We start from the raw sequence: 17627 nt of genomic DNA, 5'->3' as shown, positions 1-17627 counted from the left end.
TCTGGGGATGTGTAGCAGGCAGTTGAATTTGGGCATGCCTTTAATCCGGACGTAAAAATACTGCCCCGTCACCAAGAAGTTAAAGTCCTCCTCAGCGCACAGTGGTCATTTTAGAGTGTCTTGTGAGCCTTTTAAGCAGGTTGTGCAATAACCTTCATCAAGGGACATCTTGGTTAAACTTAACCTAATAGCCTGTTTACCTAACCCAGTTTAGAGTTAAATCTTGGTGTTTGTTTAAAATAATAAAAGCCCCACCTTGTTGTAATTTGATTTTGGAAAGACTTATTTACTAGCCACTTTGGTTAACATTATTGGCATATATAATGACATGTAATGGGCATAGCCTCATACCTCAGAGCAGTGCCATTGTGAATGGAGAATGCCAATATCTAAAGGCAATATGACTCATTTGACAAATCCATCATTCTCTGTTGCCAGACTGGGCAGGAGCAGAACATAGCTTACAGGCCTTTGACAGGGTTGTCTCTTTTTGTGTAAACAAGAATGATTATTCTACTGCTATGGTTTCACTTATGTTTTCCAACAGGATCCGGCACCTCTGTTTTGGACTGTTTAGTTCCAGAACCATTTGCCAGGATCCAGTACCTCTCGTGGCATGAAGAATCATTTTAGACACACCTACTCATTCCAGGGTTTTTCTTAAATTTTTGTATGTTCTCATCCAGCTTCATGAGGTAGTCACCTGGAATGCATTTCAATTAACAGGTCTGCCTTGTTAAAAGTATATTTGTGGAATTTCTTTCCTTAATGCTTTGAGCCAATCAGTTGTGTTGTGACAAGGTAGGGGTGCTATACAGAAGATAACCCTATTTGGTAAAAGACCAAGTCCATATTATGGCAAGAACAGCTCAAATAAGCAAAGGGAAACAAAAATCCACCATTACCTTCAACTCGGAAAGCTCTCGTCAGTTCGAACAACGTGACTCTAACCAGAGCATAACGGACCTGTTATTTTTATCCCCGGATTCCTACCGGAAACTGAACATTTTCATCTGGATCTTCACAACTAGCTAACCGCAATCCCGGATGACTACTCCTGGCTAGCGTTTCCATCCCAGAGCAAGCACCAATTAGCTTGAAGCTAGCCCGGCCAGGGCTCCTGTGCTACCACCGAAGTATACTCCTGGGCTACAATATCCGGACCCCATCTACAGCCGGTACGGGGCATGGAACCCCGCAGATCCCCTACGGCCGGAATACCGACATAATCTGCCCGAGGACTCCAACAGGCCCCTCAGACACGACGCCCGCTGAAGGTCCATTATGCTAACCAGCTAGGCCTGCTAGCTACGTAGAGCTACTTGAAACCCTACTAATTCCACGACTGGTCTATCGACGTCACCGCACGAAGAGGCAAAAACAGACATACCCCCATCGTGACGTACCCCAAAGGCTAACTTTCTAGCCCCTGCTATCTGCTTGCTTGCTAACTGCTTGCTTGCTAACTGCTAGCCTCTGCTGAATGCTTGCTAACCCGGCCTGCTAACTGCTAGCTTGCCCCGCTCTACTAACTGCTAGCTGCCGACCTGCTAACTGCTAGCTTACCTGCCTGGTCTGTAACTGCTAGCCCATGCTAACTGCTTGCTTGCTAACCCGGCGTGCTAACTGCTAGCTTGCCTCGGTCTACTAGCTGCTAGCTTGTTTAACCCCGGCCTACTAACTGTTAGCTTGTTAGCCGGCTAACTGTCTGAATCGCCGTGTCCCCAGCAGCCCAACCACTCACTGGACCCATATGTTCACTTGGCTACGCATGCCTCTCTCTAATATCAATATGCCTTGTCCATTACTGTTCTGGTTAGTGATTACTGTCTTATTTTAACTGTAGAGCCTCTAGCCCTGCTCAATATGCCTTAACCAACCATGTTGTTCCACCTCCTACATATGTGATGACGTCACCTGGTTTAAACATCTCTAGAGACTATCTCTCTCTTCATTACTCAATGCCTAGGTTTACCTCCAATGTACTCACATCCTACCTTACCTTTGTCTGTACACTATGCCTTGAATCTATGCTATTGTGCCCAGAAACCTGCTCCTTTTACTCTGTTCTGAACGTGCTAGATGGCCAGTTCGTATAGTCTTTAGCCGTACCCTTATCCTACTTCTCCTCTGTTCCTCTGGTGATGTGGAGGTTAATCCAGGTCCTGCAGTGCCTAGCTCCGCTCCCACCCCCAAGGTGCTCTCATTTGTTGACTTCTGTAAACGTAAAAGCCTTGGTTTCATGCGTGTAAACATTAGAAGCCTACTCCCTAAGTTTGTTTTACTCACTGCTTTAGCACAGTCTGCCAACCCAGATGTCTTAGCCGTTTCTGAATCCTGGCTTAGGAAAACCACCAAAAACCCTGAAATCTCCATTGCTAACTATAACGTTTTCCGCCAAGATAGAACTGCCAAAGGGGGCGGTGTTGCAATCTACTGCAAAGATAGTAATACAGAACTCTGAAGGCTATCTAAGTCTGTAACCAAACAATTTGAGCTTCTACTTCTAAAAATGCACCTTTCCAGAAACAAGTCTCTCACTGTTGCCGCTTGCTATAGACCTCCCTCTGCCCCCAGATGTGCCCTCGATACCATAGGTGAATTGATTGCCCCCCATCTATCTTTTGAGCTCGTGCTACTAGGTGACCTAAACTGGGACATGCTTAACACCCCGGCCATCCTACAAACTAAGCTTGATGCCCTCAATCTCACACAAATTATCAATGAACCTACCAGGTACAACGCCAAATCAGTAAACACGGACCCCCTCATAGATGTCATCCTAACTAATTCGCCCTCCAAATACACTTCTGCTGTTTTCAATCAAGATCTCAGCAATCACTGCTTCATTGCCTGCATCCGTAATGGGTCTGCGACCAAACGACCACCCCTCATCACTGTCAAACGCTCCCTGAAACACTTCTGCGAGCAGGCCTTTCTAATCGACCTGGCCGGGGTATCCTGGAATGACATTGACCTCATCCCGTCAGTAGATGAAGCCTAGCTGTTCTTTAAAAGTGCCTTCCTCACCATCTTAAATAAGCATGCCCCTCTCAAAAAATGTATAACTAGGAATAGATATAGTCCTTGGTTCACTCCAGACCTGTCTGCCCCGGTCAACTGCCCGGTACCCTCCACAGCAACCCGCCAAAAACCCCAACATTTCTCCTTTACCCAAATCCAGATAGCTGATGTTCTGAAAGAGCTGCAAAATCTGGACCCCTACAAGTCAGCTGGGCAAGACAATCTGGACCCTCTTTCTAAAATTATCTGCCGAAATTGTTGCAACCTCTATTACTAGCCTGTTCAACCACTTTCGTATCGTCTGAGATTCCAAAAGATTGGAATACGGCCGCGGTCACCCCCCTCTTCAAAGGGGGTGACACTCTAGACCCAAACTGCTACAGACCTATATCTACCCTACCCTGTCTTTTCGAAAGCCAAGTTAACAAACAGATCACTGACCATTTCGAATCCCACCATACCTTCTCCGCTATGCAATCTGGTTTCAGAGCTGGTCATGGGTGCACCTCAGCCATGCTCAAGGTTCTAAACAACATCATAACCACCATCGATAAGAGACATTACTGTGCAGCCGTATTCATCGACCTGGCCAAGGCTTTCGACTCTCTTTTCTGTATACATCAATGATGTTGCTCTTGCTGCTGGTGATTCTCTGATCCACCTCTACGCAGACGACACCATTCTGTATACTTCTGGCCCCTCCTTGGACACTGTGTTTAACTAACCTCCAGACGAGCTTCAATGCCATACAACTCTCCTTCGGTGGCCTCCAACTGCCCTTAAACGCAAGTAAAACTAAATGCATGCTATTCAATCGATCACTTCCCGCACCTGCTCGCCCGTCCAGCATCACTATGGACGGCTCTGACTTAGAATACGTGGACAACTACAAATACCTGGGTGTCTGGTTAGACTGTAAACTCTCCTTCCAGACTCACATTAAGCATCTCCAATCCAAAATTAAATCTAGAATCTGCTTCCTATATCGCAACAAAGCATCCTTCACTCATGCTGCCAAACATATCCTCGTAAAACTGACCATCCTACCGATCCTCGACTTCGGTGATGTCATCTATAAATTAGCCTCCCAACACTCTACTCAACAAACTGGATGCAGTCTATCACAGTGCCATCCGTTTTGTCACCAAAGCCCCATACACCACCCACCATTGCGACCTGTATGCTCTCATTGATTGGCCCTCGCTTCATACTCGTCGCCAAACCCACTGACTACAGGTTATCTACTAGACTCTGCTAGGTAAAGCCCCGCCTTATCTCAGCTCACTGGTCACCATAGCAGCACCCACTCGTAGCACCCGCTCCAGCAGGTATACCTCCCTGGTCATGTTTTTTCATCGTTTTGATGCCTTCTATTATTCTTCAATGTAGAAAATAGTACAAATTAAGAAAAACCCTTGAATGAGTAGGTGTGTCCAAACGTGCGTGTGTGTATGTGTGTATTAGTGTTAATGTCACTGTCCCCACTACAACAAAAAATATGTAATTTTGTCCTTGAAACAATTAAAATACTGTAGAATTTCATTCCTATGGAGGTGTTACGAATCCCTTTTGGCCCGACAGTCTAGGGGGGATGGTAATGAGACCCGTAACATAACTCATACAAATTATTATTGTGACAAAGTAAAAGTGTGCACGAAATAACCACGACAACAGAAATCTACCGTCAAACTCTAGATTTATAAACACACGGTAATGGGGGGAGCAGGAAAAGGGGCTGAGCTGGACCCAAGGAAAGAAACAATAAATATACAAAAACACACCCCTAAGCTAGACTAGCCTACTTTAACAGCTAACTAACTAACCAAAAATACAGTGGGTGGTCCGCCCAGTTCTACCTAGTGTATTTAACAAAGTTCACCTACGGGTAGTGTATGCCCATGGGCGACTTGTCTTGGTTTCCCCCTTTTCCCACCAGCAATCAAACACAAACACCATAAACAAAAAGAATACTCACAGGTGATGACAAAGTGCTATGAGGTGCTTAAACAAAAGAGAGGTTAAGACATAAAGCGAGAGTGAAACACAGAGACCTACAGACATGGCATTTACAGAGAGATTGAGCTGAGCTGAGCTAGAGATTGAGCTGAGCTGAGCTCTAGAACAAACAAATGGGGTTTTTAAACCATGGGGAAGGAACTGTGATAGGTCAGGAAATAGGAGGTGTGTCTTCTGATTGATGATTGATTGTTGACTGATTGGGGAGTGATGATTTTCACCTGTGAGGGGAGAAGGAGAGAAAAGAAACACACACAGGATACACACACACAGGATAACTGTATCCTTAACACTCCCACCCTTAAAAGAGCAACCCTAGGGGTTGCGACTACAGTATTCAATGAATACTTACAACAAAGCAACAACCTTGCAAAACATTCAGAAATCATTTTCACACACGAGACAAAGCATCTGCCAACACATTATCAGAACCCTTTTTGTGGCGGATCTCCAAATTATAATTTTGTACAATCAGCGCCCAACGCATAAGGCGCTGGTTCTGGTTGTACATTCGGTGGAGAAAAACTAAGGGGTTATGGTCAGTATATACAATCACGGGTAGGGCACTGGAACCAATATATACTTCAAAGTATTGCAGAGCCAACAACAAAGCAAGAGCTTCTTGTTCTATTGTCGCATAGTTTGTTTGACATTTATTAAATTTACGTGAAAAATAACAAACGGGATGATCCACTCCACACTTGTGCTGTTCTACTGCAGCAGGACCAGCACCTCTGGCACTAGCATCTACCTCAAGTTTGAACGGTTGTTCAAAATCTGGAGCAGCAAGTACAGGTGTACTACATAAGAGTGCTTTCGCTGATTCAAAAGCTCTTACAATCAGGTGACCACACAAATGATCTAGCCGAACTAAGCAAATCGGTCAATGGAGCAACTACCGCAGAGAAATTTTTACAGAAGCTAAGATAGTAGCCAACCATCCCTAAAAAGCGGCGTAGCTCTCGTCTGGTGGTAGGTGCAGGGAATGCAGTTATAGCCAAGACCTTGGCACCAACAGGGCGCACCTGTCCATGGCCAACCTCTTTACCGAGATAGGTAACAGTAGCCTTCCCAAACTCGCACTTTGCCAAGTTCAGGGTTAGAGAAGCAGCTGCCAACCGTTCACATACTACCCTTAGCGAGTCAACATGATCTGACCACTCAGACGAATATATCACTAGGTCATCAAGGTATGCACTACAATTAGGAACGCCAGATAATACGGAGTTAACCAGTCGTTGGAAAGTGGCTGGTGCATTTCGCATCCCAAAAGCAATGACTGAGTACTGTAGGAAGTTGTCTGGGGTCACAAAGACAGAAATCTCAGAAGCACGTGAAGTTAACGGAACCTGCCAGTAACCTTTTAAAAGGTCTAACTTGGTTACATACTTAGCAGCACCAATAGTGTCGATACAGTCGTCCAGTCGGGGTAACGGGAACGAATCTGGCATTGTGACAGAATTTACCTTTCGATAATCCGTACACAACCTGGACGTACCATCAGGTTTAGGAACCAGAATGCAAGGAGAACTCCAAGGGCTTGAACTTGGCTTAGCCAGGTCATTCTCCAACAAATATCTCACCTCATCCCTCATTATCTTCCTCTTGGAAGCGTTGGTACGATATGGGTGTTGCTTGATAGGTGTAGCATTTCCAACATTAATGTCATGTTCCAACACATTTGTGCGAGTAGGAACGTCATTAAAGAGACATGGAAAACTGTGTAGTAGCCTCACAATATCATTGGCCTGTCCATCCGTTAAATGAACCAGACTGGATTGGATAGACAGCAGCATTTCTGAGTTGGGCAATCTAACACACTGCTGCTGAGTATTGCGCAACTCCAAGCCATCAACATCATCAATATGACAGTCCACTATCATAGCAGTAGTAGCAGAGGGGACAGCAGTACCTTCCTCTGTTTTTGAACTCTAACTGTGTGCTGGGTCGGGTGTGGTAAGCTTTCAACATGTTAATGTGACACACATGAGATTGGCGTTGTCTATCAGGAGTTTGAAGCACATAGTCAGTTTCACTTATTTTCTTTTCAATTAAATAAGGACCCGAGAAACGAGCTGACAGTGAAGATCCTGGAACAGGTAATAACACCAGTACTTGGTCACCTGGCTGTAGTGGACGAGAAACAGCCTCTTTATCATAGTGTCTTTTCATGCTCCTCTGTGAGGAAGACAGAGCTTCCTTTGCGAGAGCACAAGCTTGGTGTAGGCGCTCACAAAAGCGACTAACGTAGTCCAACACATTCTCATCTCTGGTACACAACTCTTGGGACAAGAACTGTTCTTTAAGGACTTTCATTGGTCCTCTCACTGTGTGACCAAACACCAGTTCAGCCGGGCTGAAACCTAGGGACTCCTGCACAGTTTCACGAGCAGCAAACAAAACTAGAGGAACTCCCTCATCCCAATCTTTCTCAGATTCCAAACAATATTTACGTAGCATAGACTTCAGTGTCTGATGCCATCTTTCAAGTGCACCCTGAGACTCTGGGTGATAGGCGCTTGACACACGGTGCGTAATTGACAAGGATTTTAACACCTGCCTGAAGAGCTTGGATAGGAAATTGGTTCCTTGATCGCTTTGTACCACCCTAGGTAACCCGAATGTCGTGAAGAATTTCATTAAGGCTTTACTCACTACCGGGGCTGTAATCCTTCTCAGAGGAATGGCCTCGGGGTATCTTGTAGCCATACATATTATCGTTAACAAAACCTGGTTACCCGATTTTGTCTTCGGTAACGGTCCGACACAATCAACCACCACATGCTCGAATGGTTTACCTATGACAGTTATGGGACAAAGAGGAGCGGGAGGAATAACCTGATTTGGTTTTCCTGTTATCTGACATGTGTGGCATGCCCGACAGAACTGAGCCACATCTTGTTTTAAACCCGGCCAAAAGAAATGTCGAAGGATCCGATCATAAGTTTTTGTGATTCCTAAATGACCAGACCACTGGTGATCATGAGCAAGAGATAACACATTTTGTCGAAAGGCTGTAGGAAATCACTATTTGGTAAACAGCATTCCAATCTCCATCCGCGTCAACATGGGATTTCCATTTACGCATGAGGAGATTACCATCAATGAAGTAAGCCACGTTCTTCTTCACATCTTCCAATGAGACAACACTAGAAAAACATTTAGCAAGCTTGTTGTCAACCTTTTGGTTAGCAATCAGCTGCTCACAAGTGACTGGTAACTGTATTGATGCAATAAGTTCAACGTTCTTTGATTCTTTCCTGGGCTGTTTGTCAGAGGTGATCAGCTTCTCAGAGGTATCACACAATCCATCCTCTTGTTCAACCTCTTTGAACAGGTGTTTGACAAATCTATCACGTCACCCTCTTGTAGTGCCTGAGCACGAGTGACAGCACAAGCGGGGAACACATGTGGATAACTCTGTGCCAGCTCATTCGAGAGAGAATGGTCACTTTTATCCAATACTTCCAATACGGGTACTACCTTTCCTCCGGCAATATCGTTACCCATTATAAAGGTCACACCTTTCACTGGCAACATAGGGCGTACCCCCACTCTGAATATTCCACTGATTAACTCAGAGTGTACTTTCACAAAGTGCAATGGCACTGGGACAAAACCCATTTCAATACCCTGCACTAACACACTGGAACCACAGTATGTATCGTCAGATAAGGGCAACACATCAGACAATATAAACGACTGCACCGCACCAGTATCTCTAAGGATTTTAACCGGTCGTTGAGACGCTTCGTCATTCGTTAGGGACACAAACCCCTCGAAAATGAATGGTTCATAACGGCGGTTGGGGACTGAGACTTTCAAACTACAGTTACCCTGAGGCACCTGTTTTGTTGCCGACCTCTTAACCGTACGAATTAGAGCAACACCTGTTGGTGGCTTGGCACGAAGAGGCATCCCTTGTTTGCGTTTAAGCAGGAAGCAATCATTAATCATATGTCCTACTTTATGACAATAGAAACAGGGACGCTCATTCTTCTGGCGTGCTTGATATACTACTGCTGGCCGACTAGGGCTAAAGGTAGGAAACTCAGTGGCTCTACTCTCGGTTTGAGCCGAAAACACACTCTTGTGCGTCAACACAAACTCGTCTGCCAACACAGACGCTTCTGCCAGACAGGATACTTCCTGTTCATTTAGGTAAACTACAATGCATTCGGGTAAGCAATTTTTTAACTCTTCCAACAAGATTAACTCCCGGAGAGAGTTGAAATCAGTTACCTTACTAGCAGCATGCCATTTATCAAACAGATTTCCCTTGTCTCTAGCAAATTCCACATAAGTCTTACTAGAAGACTTTCTATGAGACCTAAATCTCTGTCGGTATGCCTCAGGCACAAGCTCATAGGCACGAAGAACAGTAGCTTTGACCACTTCGTAATTCAAACTGTCCTCCAGAGGTAACGCTGACAAAACCTCTTGGGCTTTACCAGTTAATTTACACTGAAGTAATAGGCACCATACCTCTTCAGGCCATTTCAATGCTACGGCTATACGCTCAAATACACAAAAATAGTAGTCAACCTCTGACTCTCTGAATAAAGGTACTAAGGCAATCTGCCTACTAATGTCAAACGTGTTTGAGGACACAGTAGGTGAGGACGGCTCACAAACAGGCACAGTAGGACCGGAGGCTAGCCTCGCTGTCTCTGCCTCCAGTTCCATCTGGCGCATTTTGAACTCCAACTGCCTTTGTTCTCTGTCTGCCTCAATTTTACACATCGCCAAATGCCGTTGTTCTCGTTCTTTTTCTGCTTCTATTTTACACATCTCCAACTGGAGAGTCTCTTGCCTAATTTGGGCTCTCTCTTCCACCTCCAGTTGGAACTGTACTAAACGGACATCCCTCCTGGCATCACCATTTGACAGTGGGGAGAGTGGATCAAAACGGGACAATGTGGCTGGTGTTTTAGCCTCGCCCTCATTATCAGACACCAATGGGCTTACAGGAGCAGCAACATCCCCTACAGGGGTAGTAGACTCAGGCAGCGGTAACACAAGCACCTGCTCTTCCAACAATACATTTAATACTAGCCTTTTAACCTCCGCCTTAACTAAACTCTGCGGAATCGATACTGAGTAATGGTCAGCCAAGGTCATTAAATCAACTCTACAACATTTGTCAAAAACCTCCACAAAGGGTTATCCAAAAAGGATTTCAAATCAAAAGTAGTCATTTTACACTACTTCACAAGTGCCAAAGAAAATAGCAAACACTAATGCTACTTCAGCTATGACGCTCAACACTGAACTATACCACTACAACAATCTACATGAGCGGCATGGGTGTCAGTTATGACAGATCCCGGACGAGCCCCCACTTATGTTACGAATCCCTTTTGGCCCGACAGTCTAGGGGGATGGTAATGAGACCCGTAACATAACTCATGCAAATTATTATTGTGACAAAGTAAAAGTGTGCACGAAATAACCACGACAACAGAAATCTACCGTCAAACTCTAGATTTATAAACACACGGTAATGGGGGGAGCAGGAAAAGGGGCTGAGCTGGACCCAAGGAAAGAAACAATAAATATACAAAAACACACCCCTAAGCTAGACTAGCCTACTTTAACAGCTAACTAACTAACCAAAAATACAGTGGGTGGTCCGCCCAGTTCTACCTAGTGTATTTAACAAAGTTCACCTACGGGTAGTGTATGCCCATGGGCGACTTGTCTTGGTTTCCCCCTTTTCCCACCAGCAATCAAACACAAACACCATAAACAAAAAGAATACTCACAGGTGATGACAAAGTGCTATGAGGTGCTTAAACAAAAGAGGTTAAGACATAAAGCGAGAGTGAAACACAGAGACCTACAGACATGGCATTTACAGAGAGATTGAGCTGAGCTAGAGATTGAGCTGAGCTGAGCTCTAGAACAAACAAATGGGGTTTTTAAACCATGGGGAAGGAACTGTGATAGGTCAGGAAATAGGAGGAGGTGTGTCTTCTGATTGATGATTGATTGTTGACTGATTGGGGAGTGATAATTTTCACCTGTGAGGGGAGAAGGAGAGAAAAGAAACACACACACAGGATACACACACACAGGATAACTGTATCCGTAACAGGAGGACTACTCCTTCTGAGGATTACCAATATGACCGACCGGTGGCTTCAAAGCCTCTCATTGGCCAATACATTTGCAATCTGGTGTTTATATACATTATTGGCGTTTACCTGCTGGTTGCTCCTTTGTCACATTGTGACTCTGGTTATGCAGATTAGTCTCCATGCTTATTTAACACACTAACCTACAGTACAGCAGGCTGCAGGCTCCCGGCCAGCCCACTGCAAATCCCCTTGTGGAGAGGTGTCTGGAAATAGCTGTCATTAGAGAAAGTACTAGTGATGCTGCAGACAGCCTTGTGGATCCAGATCAGTGACTGCAGAGTGAGATCTATGGTGAGATACTTAGATGAGCTCACCATTCCCAGCCCAATGATGTCATGTTTTTGTGAAAATCCATTTGCATGCATAGCATTTAGTGGTTAGCCCTCTAAGGTTCATATATGCAATATTATATTACTGCCCTATAATGTCATAGTTTTGTGAGGAAAGAAAAACATGTAGCTTTGAATAGTCCATAGATTTCTGCAATTGAAAATAGCAGGTTTAGCCAAATATTGTACTACTGCTGTATCATCCTCTAGGTCAGTGGTTGCCAAACTTTTTATAGTCCTGTATCCCTTCAAACATTCAACCTCCAGCTGCATAGCCCCTCTAGCACCAGTGTCAGTGCACTCTCAAATGTTATTTGCCATCATTGTACGCCTGCCACACACACTATACGATGCATTTATTAAACATAAGAATGAGTGTGAGTTTTTGTCACAACCTGGCTCATGGGAAGTGACAAAGGACCAAGGCACAAATAATAATAATAATAATCAATAATTTTGCTCTTTTATTTAACCATCTTACATATAAAACCTTTTGTTCATCGAAAATTGTGAATAACTCACCATTAATGAGAAGGGTGTGCTCAGTCTTATATAATTTTCCACACACAGTCTGTGCCTGTATTTAGTTTTCATGCTAGTGAGGGCCAAGAATCCACTCTCACATAGGTACGTGGTTGCAAAGGGCATCCGAGTCTTGACAGCGTGATTTGCCAAGGCAGGATACAGTACTCTGAGCGCAGCCCAATCCAAAAATCTGGCAGTGGCTTCTGATTTGAATTCAATTTTCACAGAACCGCTTGTTGCAATTTCGATGATGCTCTCTTGTTCAGATATCGGTAAGTGGACTGGAGGCAGGACATGAAAGGGATAACAAAACCACTTGTTTGTGTTAGCCCTTTCGGGAAAGTACCTGTGTAATTGCGCTCCCAACTCACTCAGGTGCTTCGCTATATTCTAAAAGAGCTGCAAAACCTGGACCCGTACAAATCAGCTGGGCTTGACAATCTGGACCCTCTATTTCTGAAACTATCTGCCGCCATTGTCGCAACCCCTATTACCAGCCTGTTCAACCTCTCTTTCATATCGTCTGAGATCCCCAAGGATTGGAAAGCTGCCACAGTCATGGGGAGACACCCTGGACCCAAACTGTTATAGACCTATATCCATCCTGCCCTGCCTATCTAAGGTCTTCGAAAGCCAAGTCAACAAACCGGTCACTGACCATCTCGAATCCCACCGTACCTTCTCCGCTGTGCAATCTGGTTTCCGAGCCGGTCACGGGTGCACCTCGGCCACACTCAAGGTACTAAACGATATCATAACCGCCATCGATAAAAGACAGTACTGTGCAGCCGTCTTCATCGACCTCGCCAAGGCTTTCGACTCTGTCAATCACCATATTCTTATCGGCAGACTCAATAGCCTCGGTTTTTCGGATGACTGCCTTGCCTGGTTCACCAATTACTTTGCAGACAGAGTTCAGTGGGTCAAATCGGAGGGCATGCTGTCCGGTCCTCTGGCAGTCTCTATGGGGGTGCCACAGGGTTCAATTCTCGGGCCGACTCTTTTCTCTGTAAATATCAATGATGTTGCTCTTGCTGCGGGCGATTCCCTGATCCACCTCTACGCAGACGACACCATTCTATATACTTTCGGCCCGTCATTGGACACTGTGCTATCTAACCTCCAAACGAGCTTCAATGCCATACAGCACTCCTTCAGTGGCCTCCAACTGCTCTTAAACGCGAGTAAAACCAAATGCATGCTTTTCAACCGATCGCTGCCTGCACTCGCATGCCCGACTAGCATCACCACCCTGGATGGTTCCGACCTTGAATATGTGGACATCTATAAGTACCTAGGTGTCTGGCTAGACTGCAAACTCTCCTTCCAGACTCGCATCAAACATCTCCAATCGAAAATCAAATCAAGAGTCGGCTTTCTATTCCGCAACAAAGCCTCTTTCACTCACGCCGCCAAGCTTACCCTAGTAGAACTGACTATCCTACCGATCCTCGACTTCGGCGATGTCATCTACAAAATGGCTTCCAACACTCTACTCAGCAAACTGGATGCAGTCTATCACAGTGCCATCCGTTTTGTCACTAAAGCACCTTATACCACCCACCACTGCGACTTGTATGCTCTAGTCGGCTGGCCCTCACTACATATTCGTCGCCAGACCCACTGGCTCCAGGTCATCTACAAGTCCATGCTAGGTAAAGCTCCGCCTTATCTCAGTTCACTGGTCACGATGGCAACACCCATCCGTAGCACGCGCTCCAGCAGGTGTATCTCACTGATCATCCCTAAAGCCAACACCTCATTTGGCCGCCTTTCGTTCCAGTACTCTGCTGCCTGTGACTGGAACGAACTGCAAAAATCGCTGAAGTTGGAGACTTATCTCCCTCACCAACTTCAAACATCAGCTATCCGAGCAGCTAACCGATCGCTGCAGCTGTACATAGTCTATTGGTAAATAGCCCACCCATTTTCACCTTCCTCATTCCCATACTGTTTTTATACTGTTTTTTATTTATTTACTTTTCTGCTCTTTTGCACACCAATATCTCTACCTGTACATGACCATCTGATCATTTATCACTCCAGTGTTAATCTGCAAAATTGTATTATTCGCCTACCTCCTCATGCCTTTTGCACACATTGTATATAGACTGCCCATTTTTTCTACTGTGTTATTGACTTGTTAATTGTTTACTCCATGTGTAACTCTGTGTTGTCTGTTCACACTGCTATGCTTTTATCTTGGCCAGGTCGCAGTTGCAAATGAGAACTTGTTCTCAACTAGCCTACCTGGTTAAATAAAGGTGAAATAAAAAATAAATAAATAAATATATCACAATTGACATTGTCCGTGTGCTTGAGTTCATTTACACACAAAAAATCATACAATGATGGAAAGACCTGTGTGTTGTCCTTGTTAATGCAGACAGAGAAGACCTCCAACCTCTTAATCATAGCCTCAATTTTGTCCCGCAAATTGAATATAGTTGCAGAGTGCCCTGTAATCCTAGATTCAGATCATTCAGGCGAGAATTAACAGATAGGCCAGTCGTGTGAGAAACTCGTCATCATGCAAGCAGTCAGACAAGTTAAAATGATGGTAAGTGAAGAAAACGTTAAGCTCGTCTCTCAATTTTAAAAAAAAGTCAGTACTTGGCCCCTTGATAACCAGCGCACTTCTGTATGTTGTAGAAGCGTTACATGGTCTCTGCTCATATCATTGCATTAGTGCAGAAAATACACGAGTTCAGGGGCCTTTCTTTAACAAAGTTAATCATTTTCACTGTAGTGTCCAAAACGTCTTTCAAGCTGTCAGGCATTCCCTTGGCAGCAAGAGCCTCTCGGTGGATGGTGCAGTGTACCCAAGTGGCATCGGGAGCAACGCGTGTTACCACTCCGCTATGTCTCCCTGTCATGGCTTTTGCGTCATCAGTACAGATACCAACATGAGCAGCAGCTACGTTTGGCTACATACGTTAGTGGAATTCCTACGAGAGAGTAATGGTTGATGTGATTTGATGTTAATTATTTGACTAGGCTACCTGTATTTGACATTGTTGTTATCTCGCTGAACACTAGATGGTTTCATTTTATTTTTGGCAGTGAAATGAGGCTACTCGAGCGAGAGAAAAAACTCACCCAAATGTGTAGCCCCATTGGAAAATATAAATGGACTGTTTGAAAATGTGAAGGATTTATAAAAAATAAAAAAAACATTTAAAAAATTTTTTTTTTAAGTGCATCACATTTGGGAATACCTGCTCTCGGTAATTCAGTGGATGTTTTTCTACCAGAGAACATGTTATCCAATGCCACTATCAGCCAACCACAATGCTTACAAGCAGAACATCAAGCATGATCTAGTTTTTAATAAACCCATATCATACGAGTGCTTGAAAGCCACCACCTTCATGTGGGTTTAGAACCTTGTTTCAGAGGTCTTGTGACTGTGCTCTGGTTTGTACCCCTATCTAGTTGTTGGGAGAGAGGGAGTGTGGGCAGGCAGCGTGAAACCTGCTTCTAACTCGTGGCTCAAGTGGAAGATGAACCCTGGTCTGTTTCTCATGCAAGGCTCCAGTGTGGGAGGCAGCCAGTTTAATGCAGGCCAGGACCAAGCTAATTCAGGGCTCATTTTCCAACTGCTCAGCCAGTTTTAGGAAGGCTAACTTCTCAGAGATGGACTCCCTGCTGTGTGTGTGGGGTGTGGGGGGGGGGCATGCATGAATGAGTCTCTGTGTATGGGTGTGTGTGTTTTATTATTGGAGCCCTTTGCATGTGGTTATAAATGCAAGTGTTTTGTTCCTGAATTTTGATTAAAAAATTGTATCTACATTTTATTTTTAGTGCCTGTCTATTGCGCGCGCGGGTGTGTGTTGGAGGTGACCCATGCAGGAAGGAGGGAGAGAGGGGAGTGCCTATTTACATTGGCAGCAACACAAGGGGGAAATGAACTGACTTCAAAGCGAGAGTGCAGCGGAATTGTGAAGAGAGTGTGCGCTCCGTGCATGAGCTACCAGACACATATTCCCAGAGCTGCTCCGAATGGCCTGTTAGAAACATACTGCAGCAGGCTAGCAAGGAGATTATATGTGTATAGAGACACTCTACCCCCTCAAAATATCACACCTTTTGACATTTGTACTGTTGCAGTGTTGAATGAGAACTTAGGAGTGTTTACTCTTGAGGACAACTTTAAAGGTACATTAATACACTTCTCTATGTACTCTTGCATTTAATGAATTTCCTCCGTGTTACCTTATATCCACTACAGGCCATAAGCTATGTCTTATTTAACTGAAAGTTCTGCTTTTATATTGTAACTCAGGTGTTTCACTTCAATTCATTGGAGGAGTTTTACTTCAGTGACATCATATAAACCTTTTTTAAAGGGCAATATGCTCAATCCCTGTCCGTGTATCTGTGTGACACAGGGATGCTGCAGAGACAGCCCACCATTGAGGACTTTGTGGACGCCCTGGTGACTGACCTGAACCCAGACTTTGAGACCTTCATCATGGACTCTACAAGCTGATTAGCTCGATCGATCTTCGACTCTTCAATTCAGTTTCAGCCACGACTTGTATTGTGTTGCTGTGGAATGGACTCACATGATCAGAAAATGCAATGAATTATTCATCCTTTCAAAAGGCAGATAACTGTAGCTGTATGCAGTCACTGTAAACGTATGTTTTTTGATGCAATTTTTGTATACGAGCTAGCTATTTAGTGATTTGGCTCAACCATAGGTCCTGTGTGGTTCATGAAAGTCTGTGCAGATCTGTGCATATACCATATGTATTATGCCATACTGTCTTACACATATTTTTGTCATTGATGCATATAAATTATGGAAAGCACAAAAAGTGCATCATTGTATGTTTGAAACATCTGTTCCAATATCCATGTAAATAGATAAGTTGAAGTATGTAGACATTGTTTGTATAATCTGCCCAAGAGAAAATACTCAAATCTGTTAGCGTTGAATATCATTTTCTGCAAAAGTATGAGCAGTTCATTGTTATTTCCTGTTCAGATCAGACAGGACAAATACAACACCTGCTATTCCTGACATAGTGTTTTGCCTTAAATGCAAATCTGCTCCCTCTGATTTGTCTGTTTCTGTTAGGGAGGGGAGGGGAGGAGGGTGGGATGGGAGGTTATGGGCTGAGAAGGAAGGATATGGTCTCTTAGGTGTTGTGAATTGGAGATTTAATTTCTGATTAATTCACACAGAGCGTGATCCAGACTGTGACTACTAGCTAAATCAAGTACTACCGGCTGTTGCATCTGTTTCAACAGATTCTGTCTCTAATTACCAGGGGCTGAGGCTACAGCTGCTCCCCATACAATGTCCTTACTTGCCTAGCACTGATATCTGACCTGGGGCATCGCCCATCAAGGTGGGATTTACTTCAGATGGTTAATCAAGGTGTGAACATGCTATCAAAGGGAGTGAGCTGGGTAGCTGTAACCACATGTAGGCCTACTGTACATCGCACAGAGCCATGAATAAATTGCTAAATATGAAATCACTAATGGAAGCTTTATTTTCATTACTCGTATCTAGTTTTGAACCAAATTCAATCATAATATTTTGTGGCAAGTAATATCTTGAGTTTCAGAGAGACGCCAC

The 17627-nt window shown here is 44.3% G+C and overlaps 1 protein-coding gene across 1 annotated transcript in view; it reads left to right on the top strand.

The window, feature by feature from the left end:
- The window catches only part of LOC123992671 (mitochondrial intermediate peptidase-like), a 54972-nt gene extending 37449 nt beyond the window's left edge, over positions 1-17523 (top strand). The window contains exon 19 of the mRNA XM_046294026.1: positions 16426-17523. Coding sequence (XP_046149982.1) covers positions 16426-16526 — 101 coding nt within the window. The 3' untranslated portion in view covers positions 16527-17523. The remainder of the gene's footprint in view (positions 1-16425) is intronic.
- The last annotated feature ends 104 nt before the right edge of the window (positions 17524-17627 follow it).

The sequence above is a fragment of the Oncorhynchus gorbuscha genome, linkage group LG13 (genome assembly GCF_021184085.1).
Source record: "Oncorhynchus gorbuscha isolate QuinsamMale2020 ecotype Even-year linkage group LG13, OgorEven_v1.0, whole genome shotgun sequence".
In the NCBI taxonomy this organism is placed as follows: domain Eukaryota; kingdom Metazoa; phylum Chordata; class Actinopteri; order Salmoniformes; family Salmonidae; genus Oncorhynchus; species Oncorhynchus gorbuscha.
The sequence above is the reverse complement of the archived record's forward strand: the minus strand, read 5'-3'. Positions and strand labels throughout refer to the sequence as shown.